Source organism: Alexandromys fortis, unplaced genomic scaffold (assembly GCF_014885135.2).
Source record: "Alexandromys fortis isolate MF-2015 unplaced genomic scaffold, M_Fortis_MF-2015_v1.1 scaffold_56, whole genome shotgun sequence".
In the NCBI taxonomy this organism is placed as follows: Eukaryota; Metazoa; Chordata; class Mammalia; order Rodentia; family Cricetidae; genus Alexandromys; species Alexandromys fortis.
The window spans coordinates 9,834,467-9,855,741 of NW_026067935.1; the positions used below are offsets into that span (position 1 = coordinate 9,834,467).

General features: G+C 43.7%; 1 protein-coding gene across 1 annotated transcript in view; it reads right to left on the bottom strand.

Annotated features, from left to right (window-relative positions):
• Window positions 1-21,275, bottom strand: part of Vps8 (VPS8 subunit of CORVET complex) — a 192,890-nt gene that overhangs the window by 24,199 nt on the left and 147,416 nt on the right. Inside the window, exon 42 of the mRNA XM_050146426.1 lies at window positions 4,694-4,747. Within this exon, the coding sequence (XP_050002383.1) occupies window positions 4,694-4,747 (54 nt within the window). The remainder of the gene's footprint in view (window positions 1-4,693; window positions 4,748-21,275) is intronic.

Consider the following 21,275-nt stretch of genomic DNA (forward strand, 5'->3'; position numbering starts at 1 on the left):
GGTGGTATGGCCTGATAAGAGCTTATTCCTAAAGTAAAAAAAGCACTACCTAACAGCTTACCCAAGTATGCAGGGATATCTGGGCACATGGGCATATGAAGAACATATCAAAAAGCCAGGCCCAATAATGTACTGAACACACCAGGCTAACAAAGGGCATAGCATCTTCACCTGCACCCAATAGGCCCAAAGCAGCCCCTCTAAATGGCAGTGCTCCTGTCCTAAATGACAGCATGGGCTCAGTTCAGGCTGAACACTTGACCAGGTAAACAGTATTGCTAGCTGTCTTAGTTAGAATTTCTATTGCTGTGGAGAGACACCATGACCAAGGCAACTCTTATAAAGGAAAACATTTAATTTGGGTTGGTTTACGGTTTCAGAGGTTTAGTACAGAATCATCATGGTGGGACATGGCAGTGTGTCATGGTACTGGAGGAGGAGTTCAGAGTTCCACATCTTGATCCTCAGGCAGCAGGAAGAAACAGTAAAGACACTAGGATCGGCTTAGCCCCACCTCCAGTGACACACTTCCTCCAACAAGGCCACACCTCCTAATAGTGCCAACCCCTATGACATTATGGGGCCAATCACACTCGAACCACCACAGCTTGGGAGGATTGCAGAGATGGGTCAGTGGGTGAAGGTGCTTGCCCTGCAAGCCTGACCACATGGTTTGATCCCTGGAACCCAGGATGGAAGGAGAGAAGTGATTCCTGCAAGTTGTCCTCTGACCTCCACATGGTACCGTGGCATTCACATCCATGTCTACCTCTCTCTGTCAGGAGCCATTATGAGGGTTCTTCAGAATGAAAATGATTCCAGCTATTTCAAATGCACATGAATAAACAAGGAGAACCAGAAAATATAACTGTGTAATCGTAAAACACTATATAAATTCCCGTTTTCACAGTTTCTCACAACTGATTTTTAAAAACTAACTGTATAATATGCATGCAATGGAAACAGAGCCTGTAACAAATCAGACCTATACAATCGGAATTGGTTTAAAACAGAAACAGAACCACAAAGTAAAACTGTGTGCTCCTCTAAGAAGACTTCCTAGTTCGCCAGGACCAACAGCTCTGATTCTTTTGGGAGGTCTGGTGATGAAGCATTTAAATAGGGTCTGTGAGCAGAGTGCTACAGCTTGCTTCATGGCAACATAGACCCACCATGTGCCTAAAAATCAGACAATGTACATGGCTCTCAGAGGCAGTGAACATGCCTCCACCACAGAATGACGCGCCAATGTGGTTGACTACATCCACATAAAAAAGCCTGAGAGATCTCAAAAAGAAATTCTAGACACCAACAAAACAAAACAGAGTTTAGGCAGCTTTTTGGTAGCAGCATTTTCTTGGGTGGGCTCTGCTTGATAGAAGGGAGCAGAGGCATGATTCCTTTAAGAGAGGTCTTCCTGATTCAGCAGTAGCAAACCCCCAAAACAAACAAACAAAAAAATGCATGGTTTCGAAATGCAGCTTCCTGGACCATGCTGCCAGCATGAACTGTTTCTTTCAGGAGGCCAAGCACTTGAATGGGGTTTGTAGGTAGCGTGCTGCAAGTTACTTGATGGCAAGTAAGGCAGCGTGGGCCAACTGGTTACCAGAGTTGAGGTCGTGAGCCAGGCTCCCACCTGGCAGTCTCAGAGGCAATGAACAGACCTCCACCATGTTGGACTGGGTGGGGCCAAAAGGCAAAGCAGCCTTAACCTAGCCAAGCTGCTTTGCATTTTAAGAAGCACTCCTGGACAGAAAAGGATTCCAGATATACAATAGGACAGATTCAGACATAAAAGACCTCTAAATGAGACACAGTGTGTTTAAAAATGCATGTAGGGAGAGAGAAGAAAAATAATAAAGAGACAGCAAATGTAATATAAAAGAATACAGATAGTCATAGATTAAAGGAGTAAAGATAATAAAATAAATATTAAACTTGTAGAAAAAGTAATAGAGTAAGAAAAATAAGACATGAAAAGATGGAATATACACAGATAGGCTGGATTATGTATATTATTGTGTTTTCTTTGAAAATTTTGACTGTGAAGGGGCTAAGTACAGAGAGACATTTCATTGCATGGGCTACTAAGCTAAACCAACATATTTACTTTAAAGGTGTTTTGACTTCAAAATTTGGGTCTAAGGATATATCATTTTGGAAAAGAGGTTTTTCTTTTGTTTCCACAGAGGATGAGAACCTGTGGAATCCTTCTAGACTAATGTGGTTTGATAGACCAAGACCCCCCCCAAAAGGTCACTGTGAACACCCCCAAAAATTACTGTGCCCAACAAAAAGCAGGAAGCAGTTTGGAGAGAACTACACCTAAATTCCCTAAATGATTGTTTATAATTGTTTGTTTACAAAGAACGCGAGGTTACACTGGACTGCTCAGCCACTTGAAAACAAAGCCCCATCTTGGTGCTGGCACAGCATCCTGCACTCCTTACTTGGCACTGTCACGTGGCATGGCAACTGTGAGATCGCCTGTCTAATGCTGAGATTCATGAGACCACTTCCACCTCTAGTCCAATGCTTAGCTCTGTGGCATTAAGAAACACTTGATGATTGGATGATAATATGTAAGTGACATGATTAACTGAAAAGGCACATGGGAGTCAGAAGGCCCATGTTAAACAGTAGTGTTCACCATGGTATTTGCCATGCATCAAACATAAGTGTTTCATTTAGTTTTTAGCACATGTCTAAGATCATCACTATCTTACCCAGGAAGAAAATTGATATGAGATGTCCTTGCCTATGGTATTAATATTGGTTGATGAATAAAGCTGCTTTGGCCTATGGCAGGGTAGAATATAGCTAGGCGGGCAATCCAAGCAGAGATACAGGAAGAAGGCAGGGTCAAGAGAAGCACTAGCAGCTGTCGGAGGAGAAAGATGTCAGAGCATCACTGGTAAGCCTGGGCCATATGGTCATATGCAGATTAATAGAAATGGGTTAATAAAAAATAACAGCTGGCTAGTAATAAGTCTGAGCCATTGGTCAAAAAATTATGGTTAATATTAATTCTCTGAATAATTATTTTTTATAAGCAGCTGTTGGACTGGACAGGATGCAGAAAAGCCTCCAGCTACAGAAAATAAAAGCCGCCTTTTCAGAGCATTTGAGTTTAGATGAAGCCTATGCTTTAAATTATCATGTTGGAAGTGTTCTACATGGATGGTGTTCAAGTGCTTCTACAAACCAACTTCCCTGTCTTTTAATCCTGTTTACTGAGTGATACTGAGTCTCTACTGTGACTGGCTGCTGACTGTACCCAGAGGTTCATGAAGGTCTTCACAGCAGTTGCTATGGACATTTGGGAAGGGGCCTAATAGGAGATCTTGAGTCTTTGGGAACTGTGGGATGCTGGCTTCATCCTCTCTCTGCTGTCTGGCTCATAATATGAGCACCTGTTTCAAATGTGCTCCTTCCACAATGTATTGCTGGCTCTTAAAGCCCACACCCACAAGGCTGCCAGGACATGAATCCAAACCCACATGGGAAACGATCTCCTTTTCTGTGTAACTGCATTTCACAGGAGTGACAGAAAACTGCCTGGCTGCTCAAGTGACAACGAGGTGGCTCTGAGAAGTCACACTCTCCCCCTCATTCTTGCCTGCCTGTGATGCCTTGAAAGAGCAGAGATATTCCTGTAAAACACGTTTCGGGACTTTGCAGACGTTGTGTCTAGCTTTTATCCTTTTCTTTTGAAAACGTCAGGGCTCACAGGCAGAGAAAGGGACGGGTGTGTGTCACACTACTTTGCAGCTAAAGCCAGCTGTTAGTAAACAGAGCCCAAGTTGTCATTTTTGTTCCACAAATACTTTGCTGACATCACTGCTTGCTAAAATTTTAAAAAAAAAGGCTGGGAAGGGTACAAAATCAAAATAAAACACCAAAAACCAACACTTCAACTATCAGAAAAAATGGTAAACAAAGGAGGCAGAAAGCCTGGCTACTTATATCCTTCAGCGCCAATGGCTCTCAACCTTCCTAACGCTGCAGCACTTTAATACCCCAACCATAAAATTATTTTGCTGTTACTTCATAACTGTAATTTTGCCACTGTTATGAACTGTAATGTAAATACCTGCTAGTAAGGATATTTGACGTGTGACCTCTGTGACCACGGGTAGAGCAGAGCAGAGCAGGATATAGAAAAAGGCTGCAGTGGTTCTCTCAATGCCGTCTGAGCACTGCCCAGGTCAGAGACTCACAGCCCATCAGGGCCTCAGAGTTTATCGGCAGGAACAGTGGCAGAAGATGCCTAGTCAAGCATCTACTGATGACCCTTTGTGCGGCTTGTGCTGAAAAGCGGTTTCTCTAGACAGTTTATTTGGGGCACAGCTCTCTGGAAGGAAAATGTGTCACTGAGAAAGCTTTCCTTCAGAATATTCTTCATCTGCCACTGCCTTGGACATGAGGATGCCAGCCCTGGCAGGCTGTGGGTGCTAACCCACGATGCATCAGTTCTTAGTTGCCAGGAGACTGATTGCTGGGCCTGAAATCCCACAGGGCTGGTCTAGAAGAAGCAGGGAATCCTAGCAACATACGGAAGCACCCAATCAGAAGCAGCCTGAGAACACTAAGGTGAGTAAAGGGCATTGTTCCTTACAGAGGACTGACCACAGAGCAGAAGGTGCAGGGGTGGGGGAGGCGGTTCTCTGGGCAGCTTGCCTTTGAGACTCACCTTTCTGACAGAAGGGTCCCCTTTGGTCTGATGATACAATGGCGGCGTTTTTGCCTGGAAAAGAGGGAAACATTTCAGTAACTTTTTGGATCTGATTAGACTTTATTTGACCCAAACTGCCAAAAATTCAACTAAAATGGGTGTAGGCAAACTTAAAACAACAAAACAGAACCTGAAACTCAAGCTATTTTCAGAGGAACAATGAATTGAAGTTTATGGAAAAAAATTTCTGGAAATCACAAAGTCAATAACCAGGCAACACAGAAGTATTAAAAGGGTACCACAACTGAATGATGGTGTGTGTTCTTATGTGGACGTGTATGGAGGCCAAAGGGCATCAGGTGTCCTCAGCCACACCTCCACCCCATTTTAGGAGACAGGGTCTCTTGCTGCATCTGGACTGGCTAGACTGGATGGCCAGTGAATTCCATGCCTCCCCAGAGCTGGGTTACAGGTGGTGACCAGGCACTTGGCTTGCTCTGTGACTGTTGGGAATCTGAAGAGGGCCCTATGGTTACACTAAGCACATCACCAAGTGAGTCATATGGCACCTTTACCTTCAGATTGATCAAACGGTGAGAAAATAAGCTGCCGTGGAGCCTCTCTGGTAATGTTGGTCAGTGGAGCACAGACAACGCTCGGCACTGCAGAGGCCAGGAAAGAAAGAACTCTTGCTACACTTGCTACACTTGCTACAATACAAGTGAATTGCAAGATGTGCTGCATAGAAATCAGAGAAAAAGCGCATAGAGCGTACAGTTCTGTTTATCTAAAATTCGAGATAATGCAAACGAACTTGGTGTGTCAAAGAACTAGTGTGTGGCTGCTAGTGGTGGAAGTAAGTTCCTGGGGGCACTGGGTGGAGGCAGAGCATGATTGTGAGTGCAGTGATAGTCATTTCATTTGTACATATTTCAAATTCATGCACATTATCTGGAGTTTATATCAATGAGCACGTTAAAAACATTTAGGTAATTTATAGACTACAGCTAATCATTGTCTTAGAAACTTATAGCTTTATGTGCTGTGTTAGAAAATAAGAGAGGCTTAAGAGCAAGAATCTGCATTTCAAATTTGAGAAACTAAAAGAGGATTAAAATAAAATCAAACTAAGCAGAAGAAAGAAAAGCAGAGACACCAAGACAATCCACGCCACTGCCACTCTGATCCCCACTAAAACCTACCGGCAAGAGCATCCTCTTGAACACCACATATACTGGTCACAGGAGAGATGAAGTTGGTCCTGACCAAGAAGCTCCTCCTGCTAGCCTACTTTCACAGTACCAAGCCATGCTATGTAGAACACTGGCATTGGGGAGAGTTATCAGCCGTCTTTCCAGTTGTGAGCCTTGTGAGCTATAATAATGGCAGGAATGGCAAGACCTGTCACAGTGGCACAGGAGTGCTATAGGGGTAACCAGCTGCTTTGTGACTGGATTTAAAGCCTGCTCTACAGGAGGAAACACATGTTTGAAACTATACTCTAAGAACCCGTGGCCTGGGAGCTCACAGGTCCTGAGGGAGAATCTGCTATGATTACTTTTCTAGGTGGACACAGAATCAAACTGCCCTTGAAATTCCCATCTCCATACCCACACATTAGTGCGGCTCTCAGGCTTCATCACAGAAGTCTCCATGTGCAGTAGATGGCAGTTAGCACAGGAGCTCACTACAGTCAATGAGACAGTTACATCACCACCCACCCAAGGCTCGGGGACCATGACAGAAGAGGAGACAGAGAACCAGAGCAAAAACAGAGTCTTCTGGACACAACAGGACCATTGCATGAGCTCAGAGCAGTTGCGGTTGCCTGCACAAGGTCAACCCAGCAGACATTCCAACATGGACTGGGAGAGACTCATGAGCTCAGCCCCTAACTGAGATGCCACCAACAGGTGGCAGCTTCTGGACGAGGAAGAGTCAGTTTTCTTTAAGGATGTGGCCTCTGGTAGGGAGACCACATTCCAGTGGGTGGCTCCATAACCAGGGGTATAGGGTAGCATAAACTGGACCTGGTGGCTTATATAAAAAGGAGATAAAGGTGGGAAGGAGAGGAGGAGGGGGTGGTAAGAATTAGGGGTGAGGGATGAATATGATCAAAATACATCATATGCATATATGAATTTATCAAGAGAACAAAAATATTTTTTTAAAGATTTATTTATTATGTATACAACATTCTGCCTCGATGTATGCCGGCATGCCAGAGGAGGGCGCCAGATGTCAGTACAGATGGTTGTGAGCCACCATGTGGTTGCTGGGAATTGAACTCAGGACCTCTGGAAGAGCAGCCAGTGCTCTTAACCTCTGAGCCATCTCTCCAGCCCCGAGAACAAAAATATTAAATATGTTCAAGAACCAGCAGAGCCGCAGCCAGCAAGACACTATCAAAGCACACATGAACAGCATCAGTCTGAACACAGCTGACAGCGGGTAAACAAAGGCTGCCGTTAGTGAGCTAAGTTAGGTTGAATGAGGAAACGGATTCAAATTTTATCCAAAATGAGCTAGAAATGGTCAAATAGCATAAAGAAATAAGATACAAATCATAAATATGAAATAAGACACGATAAAGAACCAGATGAAGTGTGTAAGTTGTTGGAAGCATGTGACTACAATGTCTCCCACAGGACTGTGACTACCAGCTTGCACTGCGATTTAATATTTGAAGTTAGGCTCCTAAAGCAATGAAACGCTAGCACACACAAGTTTTACATTATAACTTCTGAGATGTGGAGGAGTGAAACCATGATTCAGAATCTCATGTTTAAGATGTGCAAGTATAACCACATTTTCCACAAAATACAGAATGAGGTGGCCGTATCTAAGCAACTTAGTTTCCCAGTGAGCATAAGCACCAGTCTTAGCGTTCTATTGCTGTGAAGAGTCACCATGACCACAGCAACTCTTATAAAGGAAAACATTTAAGGGGGTGGCTTACAGTTCAGAGGTCTAGTCCATTAGTATCATGGTGGGAAACAAGGCAGCATGCAGGCAGACATGGTGTAGGAGCTGAGTCCTTACATGTTGATCCAAAGGCAACAGAAAGTAGTCTGAGACACTGGGCCTGCCTTGAGCACATATGAGACCTCAAAGCCCACCCCCAATGACACACTTCCTCCAACAAGGCCAACACCACTACTTTTGCGGTCATTTTCTTTCAAACCACCCTGGCCCCAAAGCCTTGTAGCCCATCATAATGCAAAAATGCATTCAGTCCAATTTCAAAAGTCCCCATAGTATATACCTTATTTAAAAGTTTAAAGTTCAAAGTCTCTTCTGAGATTCATACAATCTCTTAACTGTAATCCCCTATAAAATTAAAATAAAAAAGCAGATCACATACTTCCAACATATAATGGCACATGATATACATTACCATTCTAAAATGCAGGGAAAGAAAGCATAGTGAGGAAATACTGGACCAAAGCAAGACAGAAAAATAGTTGGGCAAACTTCAAACTCTGCATCTTTATTTCTGATGTCAAAATGTTCTTCAGATCTCCAAATCCTTTCAGCTCTGTTGACTGCAACATCTTTCTTTTGGGCTGGTTCTACTCCCTGTTAGCAGCTTTCCTCAGTAGGTATCCCACGGCTCTGGCATCTTAAACATCTTGGGGTCTCCTAGGTAATCCAAGCCTAACCTTCCCAGCTTTACATAATGGCCTCTCTAGGCTTCCATTCAGGGACATCCCTGACACATGCCTGGCCTCAGTGGCTTTTCTTAGTCATGAAAGCAAGTTCCATAGCCCCCTTTTTTTTCTATACTCAACTCTAGAAACACATGACCAAAGGTGCCAAGTTCTGATGCTTACCAGGGCTGGAACATGGCCCCTTCATTCAATTACATCTTCACTAACTTTCTGTTTTCAGTGGTTTCCTTCACTAAATCCAATGCCTAAGCTTGGGTGTCCTCAAACCGGGATCTGTAGACCAGGCTGGCCTTGAACTCAAAGATCCACCAGCCTCTACCTTTCCAGTAGCGGGTTAAAGGTGTACCTGGCTCTAAGCTTTCCTTTTCACTCTTTGGAAATTTACTGGGGTGGGATCTTGCCCCAGTAAATGAGGTCACCACTCCATTTATTCCCTTTCCTAATCTGTTTCTCCCCTTGCCTACTAGACTTAGCTCCACTTCTGCTTCTTTTCTTTTTTTTTTAATTATTATTATTTATTTTTTTTAATTTATTTATTTCTTAATTAATTAAAGATTTCTGTCTCTTCCCCACTGCCGCCTCCCCTTTCCCTCCCCTGCTTCTTTTCTCCTCAAATATTTCTCCTTGTTCAGCCCGCTCCTTTTCATTATGCATCTTCATTAGAGCTACCACTAATGACCACACTACAGAGTCTACACTAGGAGGTTTAGTGATTTCCTAATCCAAAACTTTTTACTTTAGCCTCAGAAAACTTTTAGAGCACAGGCAAAAAGCAGCCACAATCTTTATCAAAATATCACAAGAATGATTTCTAGGCAACATACTAAAATGCTTCTCCTCTGAAACCTCTTAAGCTATCCCTCCACAGTTCAAATCCCTCTTAGCGGCACTGTCTTCCATGCTCCTACTGGTGTGGCCCATTAAGAGCAGCACTGAAAACATCCCACTGCTTTCCTAATGCAAATTCCCAAAGTCCAAATTCCTTTAAATAAAAGCATAGTTGGGCCTTTCACACCAATACACCCAGTGAGGTGATTTGACAAACAATGGCCTTCAAAGGAAGTGGCACTTTTAGGATGTATGGCCTTGTTGGAGTAGGTGTGGTTTTGTTTGAAGAAGTGTGTCACTGTGGAGGTGGGCTTTGGGGTCTCATATATGCTAAGGCCATGCCAAGTGAGGCAGACCACTTCCTGTTGCCTATTAGAATGGAGTGCTTTCAGCTCCAGCACCATTATCTGCCGCTATGTCCCACTACGATAATAATGGACTAAACCTTTGAGCTGTACACAAGTCAGCACAATTAAATGTTTTCCTTTATAAGAGTTGCCATGGTCATGGTATCTCTTCACAGTAATAAAAACTCAAAGACACCCAGTCCCTAGTACCAACTTCTGCCTTAGTTAGGGTTTCTAATGCTGTGAAGACACCATGATCATGGCAACTTATAAAGGAAAACATTTAATTATGGTGGCTTGCTTACAGTTCAGAGGTTTAGTCCGTTACTGTTATGGTGGAAATCAAGGCATCATGCAGGCAGACGTGGTGCTGCAGCAGGGAGTCCTTACGTCTTGATCCAAAGGCAACAGGAAATGAACTGAGACACTGGGTGTGGCTTGAGCACATAAGAGACCTCAAAGTCCACCCCCACAGTGACACACTTCCTCCAACAAGGCCACACCTACCCCAACAAAGCCACAGCTCCTGATAGTGCCATTCCCTTTGGGGGTCATTTTCCTTCCAACCACCACAGCATCCTTACGGATTCTAGAAGGTGAACACTAGTTTCAGAGCCTGCATTAAGAACAGTTACAGCACTGAATATTCAGCAAGTACCTGTAAGGAAGATGGGTTCTCTATCTGAGAAGCGTTTAGGAATTTTAAAAAAATGTAAGCTTTACTAGACATGTGGAAATGTATCTACAATTATGTCTTAATACTTACATATTCGTGCTATTTGGGTTTTGTTGTTCTTGTTGTCAAACACAAACTGAGACATATCTGGGAATCTCAGTCGAGAAAATGCCTCCTAAGACTGGCCTGTAGACAAGTCTGTCAGGCATTTCCTCTATCAATGGTAGATGTGGGAAGGCCCAGATCGTGGTGGGTGGTGTCCCCCTTATCAGGTGATCCTGGGTTGTATAAGAAAGCCGGCTTGAGTGCGGCATAAGGAGAAAACCAGTAAGCAGCAGTACTCCTTCACTGCTGGGTTCCTGCCCGAGTTCCCGCCCCGACTTCCCGCCACGCTGGACTGTGACCTCAGAGTTGTGAAAGGCGATGAACCCTGTTCCCCCTCCCCCCCAAGCTGCTTTTGGTCATGGTGTTTGCCACAGCAACAGAAACCCTAAGGCAGTGTCTTACTACCCATATGGAGATGATTAAAAGAGAAATAATATAGTATATATTTTGAGATTTTATGTGCTCAGTACCACAGGAGGCTCATTGTGGGCACAATTTTATTTAATCTACACTACCTCTTCTAATGTGGCATCTGTTACACATTGGGGATAAGAAAACTAAGTATAGTGTTGGAAGAAGACCATGTGCTCCGAAGTGTTGTCTAAGAAAATTCAAGTTGCCTGTTTCTAGAATTTAGGCTTCTAACTGCTACATTATCTAACGTCTTGGCAGACAGAAAAGCATGAAGGCTCCCACAAAAATGAACTTCTTAAAGCGTGTTGTTAAGTTTCTAGGAAGGAACAGGAAAAAGTCAGTAAACGGCACAAAGAGCCCCTTCTGTTCTGCTTCGCTGACACCACGAGCCAGTCATCACGCCTGCGACATCTGCCCTGAGACTATTTGAATCAGATGGAGAGTTTTCTTCCACTAGCTTTTGTGCGGCCAAAGCTGTGAATACAGGCTCAAGCCTACTAAGAATTATGAAGACACTATAATTTCTAGTACTGTTAGCTGCTTAGCAATCACAACCCTGCTGGTTTTATTCACGTTGTAATGCTGACCCATGCTCACGATCACTTCCCAACTGTGTTTGAGCGACGACTAAGAGACGCAGCAGTCTACCTCATCTGACTATACCAAAAGGGGCACAGTGGAGCAGCTTATGCCAGACAAAAGCACAAAATGAAACCGTCTGTCAGTTTCTTCGTGATTTTCATGGAAAGCCCTCCCTCTGCAGATATTCAACAAGGAAAACTTGAAAAAGACAATCAAACTGCATACTGCCTTTGCTGGATTTGTTTTGTGTTTTGTTTTTCTCTACCGTTCTTGTTTTCCCTGACAATTTCATACATGTATTTAATGTATTTTGATAATACATTTCTCCCCTTATAGATCTGACATACACAAAATCACTTCAAACCCTTAAAAGATAAAATATTCTTTAGGTCTGGACTGTTAAAATATTCAAAGTATAGTTGGTCTTTGCTGCTATATAGAAATAGTTATTTTTAATAATATTGACTTTATATCCTAGAAGTCTGCCAACAATTATTTATAGATTTTTGTGATAAACTTTGAAAAACTCCAAAAAACAACATCAACAAAATTGATACAAATTCCAAAAAGGAAACATCAACAAAACTGATAATAAAGTAAATCTAAAGGGCATAGTTCTTTAAATACAGAACTTACAAGTACAGACCCAAGCACAATGAAACAGAAAATATGAACAGTTGTAGCTATTAAAGAAATTCAATTTCTTTTAGTAGTTTTTAAAAAATATTTTATTCTGTCTGTATGTGTGTCTGTGCAAGTTTAAGTGAAGAGGGCACCATATCCTATTACAGATGGTTGTGAGCCACCATGTGGTTGCTGGGAATTGAACTCATGACCTTTGGAAGAGCAGACAGTGCTCTTAACCTCTGAGCCATCTCTCCAGTCCCAAGAAACTCAATTTCTTATAGAACAAAATTCTAAATCTAGTAGTGAATTCCAGCACATATTAGTATCCCACTTGTAAAGTCAGACATACATTTATCGATTATAAATAAAACATAACCATTACTGTAGGGTGGCTGATTGATCCCAGGCTCTGCATCCAAATGATGTAGAAGAGGTCGAAACCAGTGCACCAAGCTCCAAGGCCCAGTGCAGTTCCTCCTGTCTCAGCAGAGGAACGCGCAGCACACTCTAGCACAGTGACTGTGCGAGGAGAATACTGAGTGCTTGTGAGGACTCAAAGAAGAAGAGTTTAGAGACCTCAGTTTCTTTAAAACGTGGAATTGTTCTTGGAATTTGCTTTGTGCTCCTCCTGGGTGTATCAGAGAGGAGTGAGTTTACTTCAGATTATTGACTATTGCTATTCAATTAAGTACTTAAATTATGCCTTATATGCCTCTGTGGAAAAACATGGTTTTGCCATGTACAGCTTGTCCCTGTGACTGTACCCAGCTTGAGAACATGAGAACTTTACTCATGTGACCTCTCTTAACCCTCAGGGTATAAACTTTCTGAGGCTCTGGGTAAAGTTGGCTATTGCAGAAGACTTTAGTCTCCTTCATTGATCAGCTCCATCCTCCCAGGTCCCACCACCTCTAGAGCAGTGACACGGTGTGACTTTCAGAAACTTCAGAAAGCATAACCCAGATTAAGGGTAAAACCTGGGGGCTGTCCAGACTGCCCTTTCCAAAGTCTGCAAGAACAGGACTTGGCAGACGTTGGTGTGACATAGCCCAACATCAATCCTGTGGAAGTTACAGTAGATCGCTTGCAAAAAGTGATCCATTTTTAACTTCTGCTATGATCTTTTTGAAAAGGGAGAAAGGGAATTTCAAAGAAAAGTAGATATTTAAGCTTAAAAAAATGACCTCATGAAAGGCTCTGCAGTTATTTTAAAGCAGGCCCGGAACTGGACATGGCAGTGGTGACTCACTAGAGAAGACTGTTCTCTTGAGGTTAAGTCTGGGAGCCTCTGGTGTGCAGCAGCAGAGGTTCAGCAGCCCCCTAATCTTTTGTTTAAAAAGATTCCTCTGGAAATGCCTCCGGCAACTCGGCTATAAATCCAGGTGTGCAGATAGCAGATCTGGGATCAAGGGTGACGCGCTGAGTGACGGCCTTAACAGTGATGCAGTCAAGCCTTTGTGAGCTTTGCTAACACAAAATGATTCCTGACTCAGGAAAGTTTAAGTGAACGAGTAATATCACCATTATTTTCTCCTGAAAGTCTTATTTTTTTCTGACCTTATACACACTGATGGAAATCTAGAGCCCATGGCAGACACTGCAAACAGAAGGCGGGTCCCACAGCAGGACACTGAGCACCAGCAGCCACACTCCTGCAATGTCTCCATACTGGACATTAAACAGCAGTTCACTGCATTAACATTTCCCTACAGTGTGGTATCTGTCATGGCTACAAAGCTCATTCACTGTATAAAAGTACCATAAATTAACCAACCGTGAGTATAGGGCTATTTTGGTTCCTTTCAGTTTTTGAAGTATTAAAGACATTGCCATGAGCATCCAAATCTGTAACACTCGGCACTCAGGCTTGACTACCTACCTGTTGGAGTTCTGCAATGCTATAGCAAAAATCATTGCCAGATTGTCTCCAAGATGGGCCCATAAACTTTTTCTCTCAAACCCACAAGGCTCTGACACCAAAAGCATTGCTACCCAAATAATATGGTGCAGAAGAAAATAGCAAGGTTTGGTATCAAACCTCAACTGAGAGCAAAATTCGACCTGAGCCACAGCAAGCTTTAAATAGTTTTTATTAACATGCACGTGGCATTTGGTTAGGGGAGGCTGCTGAGTTCACCTGGGACGACTGTGCAGCACACAGTCCATGGGCTAACGTCCTCATACTATCAATAGCATGCCAGCCTCTCTCCTCCCTGTTGCTATGCAATGCTGGTCACGAACCATCTCTCTGCAAATGTCCACTCAGCCAGAACCTCATCTTCAGTCTAGACACTGCCGTTCTCTCCAGATGCTCTGACATTTTCTTTCCTAGCTCTTGTCAATATAGTCAATCTTCCCTGTGGTTCTCGAGCATATGGAATAAACTATTCCCTATCAATTCTATCACCTGTACCATTTCTGGGTCAAAAACTGCGAATTTTGACATATTTTCCTGCCTATTTGCTCACCAGGGAGTGGGAATTCTACCTTGTTAGGTGTTATTTATGTTCTAAATTCTTAGTAGACTCTTGAGCTTTGTTCTAAATAGCTGTCGGTAGCGCCATCTTTTTAGGGCTTCCTTTTAAGCTTTGCTGGTGGAATCAAAACGGCCCTGCGCCCTAATCCTCTCATCTCCCATCACAGTGAGACCATCTTTGGTCGTCTAAATGCACTGTCGGTGATAAAGCTTTGCGTTGGATGCGCTGGGGAACAGACCAGCTCTACATCCGCCTAGTTCTCTTGATGTTTGGTTTTCCTCTTAAACTTCAAGTCGCTTTCTCATCTCTCGGAGCTGCGCCTGTCCTGATTCCTGCAAACCCTTGCCACCTCTGGGTTCCAGGGCTCTCTTCTTCGTTGAGATTGGGCTTCTGTCTCAGTTCCTCTTCTCGAACTGATGACTTAGCAAGTTTCATCAGGTAGTTTATGGACAGTCCTATCTTTTATGTCCTTTGTCACTGTGATAGTTTGAATGCAATTGGCTCCCATAAGCTCATAGGGAGTGGCACTATTAGGAGGTGTGGCTTTGTTGGAGTGGGCATGGCCTTGTTAGAGGAAGTGCATCTGTGCGGGGATGGGCTTTTGGGTTTCCTATAGCCAGGGTACCGCCTAGAGTCTCAGTAGACTTCTTGTTGCCTGCAGGACGGAGGGCACTGAGCTGCTCCTCCAGCACCACCCCAGCACACATCGCACTCCATGCAGCCATGCCCCCACCATGACTGATGGTAACGGAACGAACCTCTGAAACTGTGAGCAAGACACACCTTAGATGTCTGTGCGAGCTGCAGTGGTCATGATGTTTTTCCCAGCAATAGAAATCCTAAGTTATTTTTTTAGGGATCATTGTATTCAACTGTCTGATATCCAATGTCCTCTGAACGATTATTTAATATATTTTACTTATTACCTCCCCACAAGAAACCCCAAAGATATTTTATACATAAGTGGAAATCTCTGATTTACCTAGAGAAAATAAAAAAAAATTGAAACACATTTGGCTAAAAGAATTTCCGTCAAGGATTCTGAACTACACGCACAAATGTGCACATTAACGAGGCATTACAGTGTCCACTGCCTCACATCCTATTGTCCAATCCACCTTTGGCGCTATGAGAAGCTTGCACAGGATGTGTAGACTATAACAATAGAAGTTTGTTTGGATTGTGTTTCTGGAGGTTGGGAAAACTAAGAGTGAGAGATGCATTGATGAGAGCCTTCCTGCTACACCAAACATGTCAGAAGTGAAAACTTGCCAGCTCAGGACCCTTCCTTTTCTTGGAAAGTCTTCTTAATGGCAACTGTGAGACCCCGATCTCGTGACCTTATATAACTCTAACCCCAGCATATGAACCTGGCCAAGCTTCCAATACACAACCTTTGAAAGACATACTCAAATCCTACCACTTACAAATATGAATACACACATGGTCTGGGAAGATGCCTCAATAGGAAAAGCGCTTGCCATGCAAGCGTGAGGATGGGAGTTCAGATCCCCAGCTGGGCAGGCATGGAGGCTTGCCTGTTATCTCAGCAGTCAGGTAGCAGAGATGGGGTCCCAGGGCTGGCTAGCTAGAACAGCTAAACTCTGAGCTCCAGCTCAGGACATGATGCTGCCTTACTGAAAAACAGCAGACGAGAGACAGGACACCAACCTCTGACCTCCACACACAGATGCACTCACATCCTACAAACTCAGCCCACACACATGAAAACAAACATACACACGCAAACACAGATATACATATACAGACATTTATATATATATATGCAAACACAGACACATTTTTATAAACACACATACACACATGCAAACCTATATATACATACATGCAACCCCATATATAAATACATGAAAACATACATACATACATGCAAATAGATACACACATATGAACAAAAAAGGGTATTTTTAAATGTGTCCCAGTTTAATAAGTCTTTCTAAGAGCCTGCTAGTTTAGTACGTTAAAGCAATGGTATACTACTACTTCAATGCACATTACTTTGAACATTGGAAAGATGAGTGTTTCCACACTGTTGGGGAATAAAAATTTTAAGCCCTTACTTTATATTTCAATAAAAAATTTAGTTATGTACAATGGCTGAAAATTCTTGCATTGTTATTCTCAGGCGTCTTGGACACAAGCCTTTGCTGATTGGTAGGAATGTTAGGCCATTCATTACAACAGATCTGGAAAAGAGGTTTAGACCAGGCCAGTGACAGCTATGGCTGTCTACACACAGCCCAGTCCCCAGCAAGTGACAGTTATGGCCATCTACACACAGCCCAGTTCCCAGCAAGTGACAGTTATGGCCATCTACACACAGCCCAGCCCCTGGCCAGTGACAGCTATGGCTGTATACACACAGCCCAGGCCCCTGGCCAGTGACAGCTATGGCTGTATACACACAGCCCAGGCCCCGGGCCATTATTACCCACTTTGCTTTAAAACCACCAGTATCTCCTATCAGCAAACATGTTGTCACTGCTCCTTCCTTACAGTTTCCACATTTACACCACCCCACCATCTCACTGTGCTGCTCAGGTTGGTCTCAGCTTTCCCAGTAGCGGGGCCTACAAGCATGTGGCTGGCACTGTACCTGGTTCCCCCACTCCCCTCCTCAGACCCTTTCTGCATGCTCTTCTGTGGCTTCAAATGTTTTGCCAACATGGCTGCTATCTTTGGAGCCTTCCGAGATGAGCTTAAGGGCTCTATGTGTAGATATGTATATCCCCTGCTGCTCACACTGAGTTTCTCACCTTCTAACATTCTATTCGCCTCTCACACCAACCCGGTGCCGAAGACAATTCAAAACACAGTGTCTGCTATACACTTCACGGAAGTGTCTTCCAGCTCTCCTGCTGGCTAAGCTAAACTGCTAGTGACAACTATGGTCTTGTTGTTTGCCAGTATGAGTTACAGGTGAGCTCGGTTGCTCACCAAACACGCATGAAGCTTTGGGTTTGTTCCCCAGCACCATATAAAACCCATCGCAGTGACACGCGCCTGTAATCCTGGCACTTGGAAGGTAGGGGTGGGAAGAAGGTTCAGGTCAATCTGGGCCAGATGAGACTTTGTCACAAGCAATAAAAACAAAATGAAACAAAGCTATAAACCAATGTATGCTATTGTGCTGGTTTAGAAGAAAAAGGCCCCCAAAGGAAGCAGCACTATTAGGAGGTATGGCCTTGGAGGAAGAAAGTCACTGTGGGGTGGGCTTTGAGGTCTCTTTTGCTCAAGTTTCCCTCAGTGTAACTGTCAGTCAGCTTCCTGTTACCTGTAAGACGTAGCACTCTCAACTCCAGCACCACATCTGCCTGCCTGCTGCCATGCTCCTCATCATGATGACAATGGACTGGGATCTTTGAAACGGTAAGCAAGCCACCCCAATTAAATGCTTTCTTTATAAGAGCTGCCGAGGTCATGGTGTCTTTTCACAGCAATAGAAAACCTTAACTAAGACAGTTATAGTACCAAGAAAGACAACTGGCCCAAGGTAGGTGTATGTTAAATATTGGCTGGAGTAGTGGTTACTTAGTACTATCCATCCATCCATCCATCCATCCATCCATCCATCCATGCACACACGCACACGCGCGTGTGCGCGCGGTATTTGGAAAACGGACAACTCTGTTAACAAAGCTGCATTTATGTTAGAATCACTGATCATCTCTCTGTTTTCCAAGTCATATAAATGCTCATTTGATTTATAAGTTTCATTTAGAAGACATTCTTGAGAAATGCCATTATTACTAAACACTGAGATCTCATTTTTAGTATACATACCTTCAATTTAATTTTTTTTATAGCAGAGTTAATACTCTTTAAAAATGGACTTCTGACTTTAAAAAACGAGCTTCTGATTTTATTAAACAGCAAGGTGATTTAATAGTTCCACAGTATTGTGGGAATTCAAAATACATAGCAATGTGCAAAGTACAGAGAACACAAATATCATTTACTGAATAATTATTTGGAGGTAACAAATTCTGCCCACTAACACTGCTTGTGAATTCATTCTCCAACATAAGATGTGTTCTCAGATGTGTGCAGTGCTGAGGAACTGAGGCCACACTCAATTCCAAGGGGAAGCTCGTGTGTTCTCCCCTGTGGTGTACACAGTCATCTTCCTATCAGTAAACGGAAAACTTTTATTTTGATGCCTGCTGTCTCTACAGTGGAAGCTGATTTTGAACAACATATTATAAAACTCTTAAAGAATATCTATTTTTTTGAAATTTTAAAAGAATCAACAACTTGAATGTGTCTGGTATGTGACAACCTGCTGCTAATTTATTATCTGTGCTGGAGAACATCAAACCTGGGCTGTGGAGACAGTTCTGTGGGTATAAAAAGAAGAGTATGCCGCACAAGGACCTGAGTCTGAATCCCCTGAACCCACACAAAACCTAGACACGAAGCATAAATGTCTGTAATCCTGGCAACCCTATGATGAGGCGGACGACAGAGACAGGTGGATCCCTGCGAGTTCAGCAGCCAGCTGGCCTGTGTACACAGGGAATAAAGCACAGGAGCCAGCGCCCCAGAGGAAAAGGTGTGGGCCAATGCCCAGGTTGTTCTCAGCTTCCTGTGTGCACCATACTGATATAGACAAGTGGAACACACACGCCACAAATACGTTAGGAAAAACAGAGAAACACCGTGGGCCCTGGTGGGCGCCACTAGGCGAACAGGTGATGAAGAAATATGAGTGATGGAGGAGCTGAGGGGTGCATGCGCTTTCAGAAGAGGTGGAGCTGGAGACGCGACAGCAGTGGCAGGCATGAGAGGCAGACTGGGCATCATACTGTTGTCCAGCAAGGTCAGTGGAGCATCCGGGGGCTTAAGCACCTGCAGATTCAGACACCAAACAAACTGCCCAACCACAGGATCACTCGAGTTCAGGGAAACGATGGAGGCCTGAGATGAAGAATGGCCTACTTTTTAAGCTGGATCTCCTTGAAGGACCATCATGTTCCATAATGCTGCTGGGGGCCATGTGTGGGTCAACGGCTCTGACGTGGCTAGGTTTGGATTGATGTCTAAGGACCGTGTTATTACCTAATGACATGCGGATGTTCACGGCCTGTCCCTTGGTGGTGTCTAGGTCTGGGCTGCCACCGAGGGCCATGTCTGGGTCCGAGGTCCTGCCACAACCAGGTTCTGAGTTAATGTCCATGGCCCACCGAAAGTCGAGCAGAGGTCCCTGGCCTGCGCTGCTGCCTGAAGTCATGTTGATGCTGGTGGGCCATGCTGTCACAGGAGGCCATACTGATGTGAGGTGGCCTGAGCTGCTGAGGTGATGTCAGGTCCGTGCTGCTACAGAGGGCCATGTCTGGGTCTGTGGTCTTACTGTGGCCTGAATCCACGCAGATCTCTACGGTTCCTGCTACATCAGTCTGGTCTGGGTCCATGGCTCTACTGTAACTGGGAGCACTGTTTGTGATCTGTGCTCATGCCAGAAACCATGCCCCCTCAGACAGTAAAGAGCAAAGAAGCTACTTGGCAGTGATACTGGTGACTGCAGATGCGCAGCTGGGCACGAGGAACATGGAAGACTTCTGTGACAACCCCTCCTCCACTCCAGCCCCTCCCCCAAATAGTAACAGCCTAAACAAGAAGCCATCGATGAGAACTCTTAAAAACGGCGACAGGATGCTCAAGTGTCATTCTCCACCAAAGAGGCTTCCAGCAGGGATGGGGAGGGGAAGCACGCAGTTCTATTTTAAGGGGCAGGCCACTCAGAGTATACAGATAACATGAATTGGACTTTTTCTTTTTACTGAGGTCAGTCACAAGGACGGCGAGGGGGGGAATGGACAGGGATGGACTAGGAAGCGAATGTGACAGGTGTGATGTGAAATCCCTAAAGAATCAATAAAAATATTATTTTTTGGGGGGGGGAAGAAAAGCAGAACAGAAATAAAAATTACAAAGAGACAAAAGATAAATAGGACTCTGAACTTCATTAATAATGTTTGAGAGCTAGCAAATCTTTTTTCTTTGAACTTATACTTAAAAATGAAGATAAATTCAAGAGTCATTTTTTAAAATTTAAGAGTGAGTTCACCTCATCAAATGCTAAACCATGCCAATGAAGGTATTATTTGTACTTTGACTCTAATAAATGAATAAATTAATATGATACTAAAATTATTTGATATTAATATAGATGAATAAGCATAATGAGATGCTGAGTTCTTCAACTGAAATGCTTCTCTTGTGCATTCTATTTGTGCATGGCGAGAACAGGAGTGAGACAGGCCAGCCAGGACGACCTGGGCCCTGAGGTCTCCTGAGTGCCCACACACCCCTGAGACTAAGGGAAGAAACTCATTTGGATACTTCTCTTGGTTATACAGGATCAAATCCTTATTCCAAGAGAAAGCAGGCATTCTGGGGAAATAACTCCTGCCATGGTCATGTTAATTTGTTAGAAGACAACTAGTATGTAAACTGGATTGGCTGTATATGTTGGCTGATGTGAAGTTAGGTAAGATTGGCAGGAAACAACACTTGACCAGCTAGGACCACAGGTGTGGGGGGTAAGCGTTGCATGAAGCTGAGCTGGAGTTAGAAGCTGAAGAGTTAAATAACAGTTATCGTGTTTCCTAAAATGACAAAACAAAAAGCTATTTGACAGGATGGTGTTCCAAGGGCAATGAGATATTCCAAACAGTGTACAGAGAGAAGCGGTGAAAGCCATGTGGCCCCAACATGCTCTCTAGACAGACTTAAGCAGGATGGACAGACCTTCAGAGGAAACCAAAGCATCAAAGTAAAACTCTCAGAGTGAACTTTAATGAAAACCACCACACTATGGGATTGATAGTTATTACTTACAGACTCTTATGA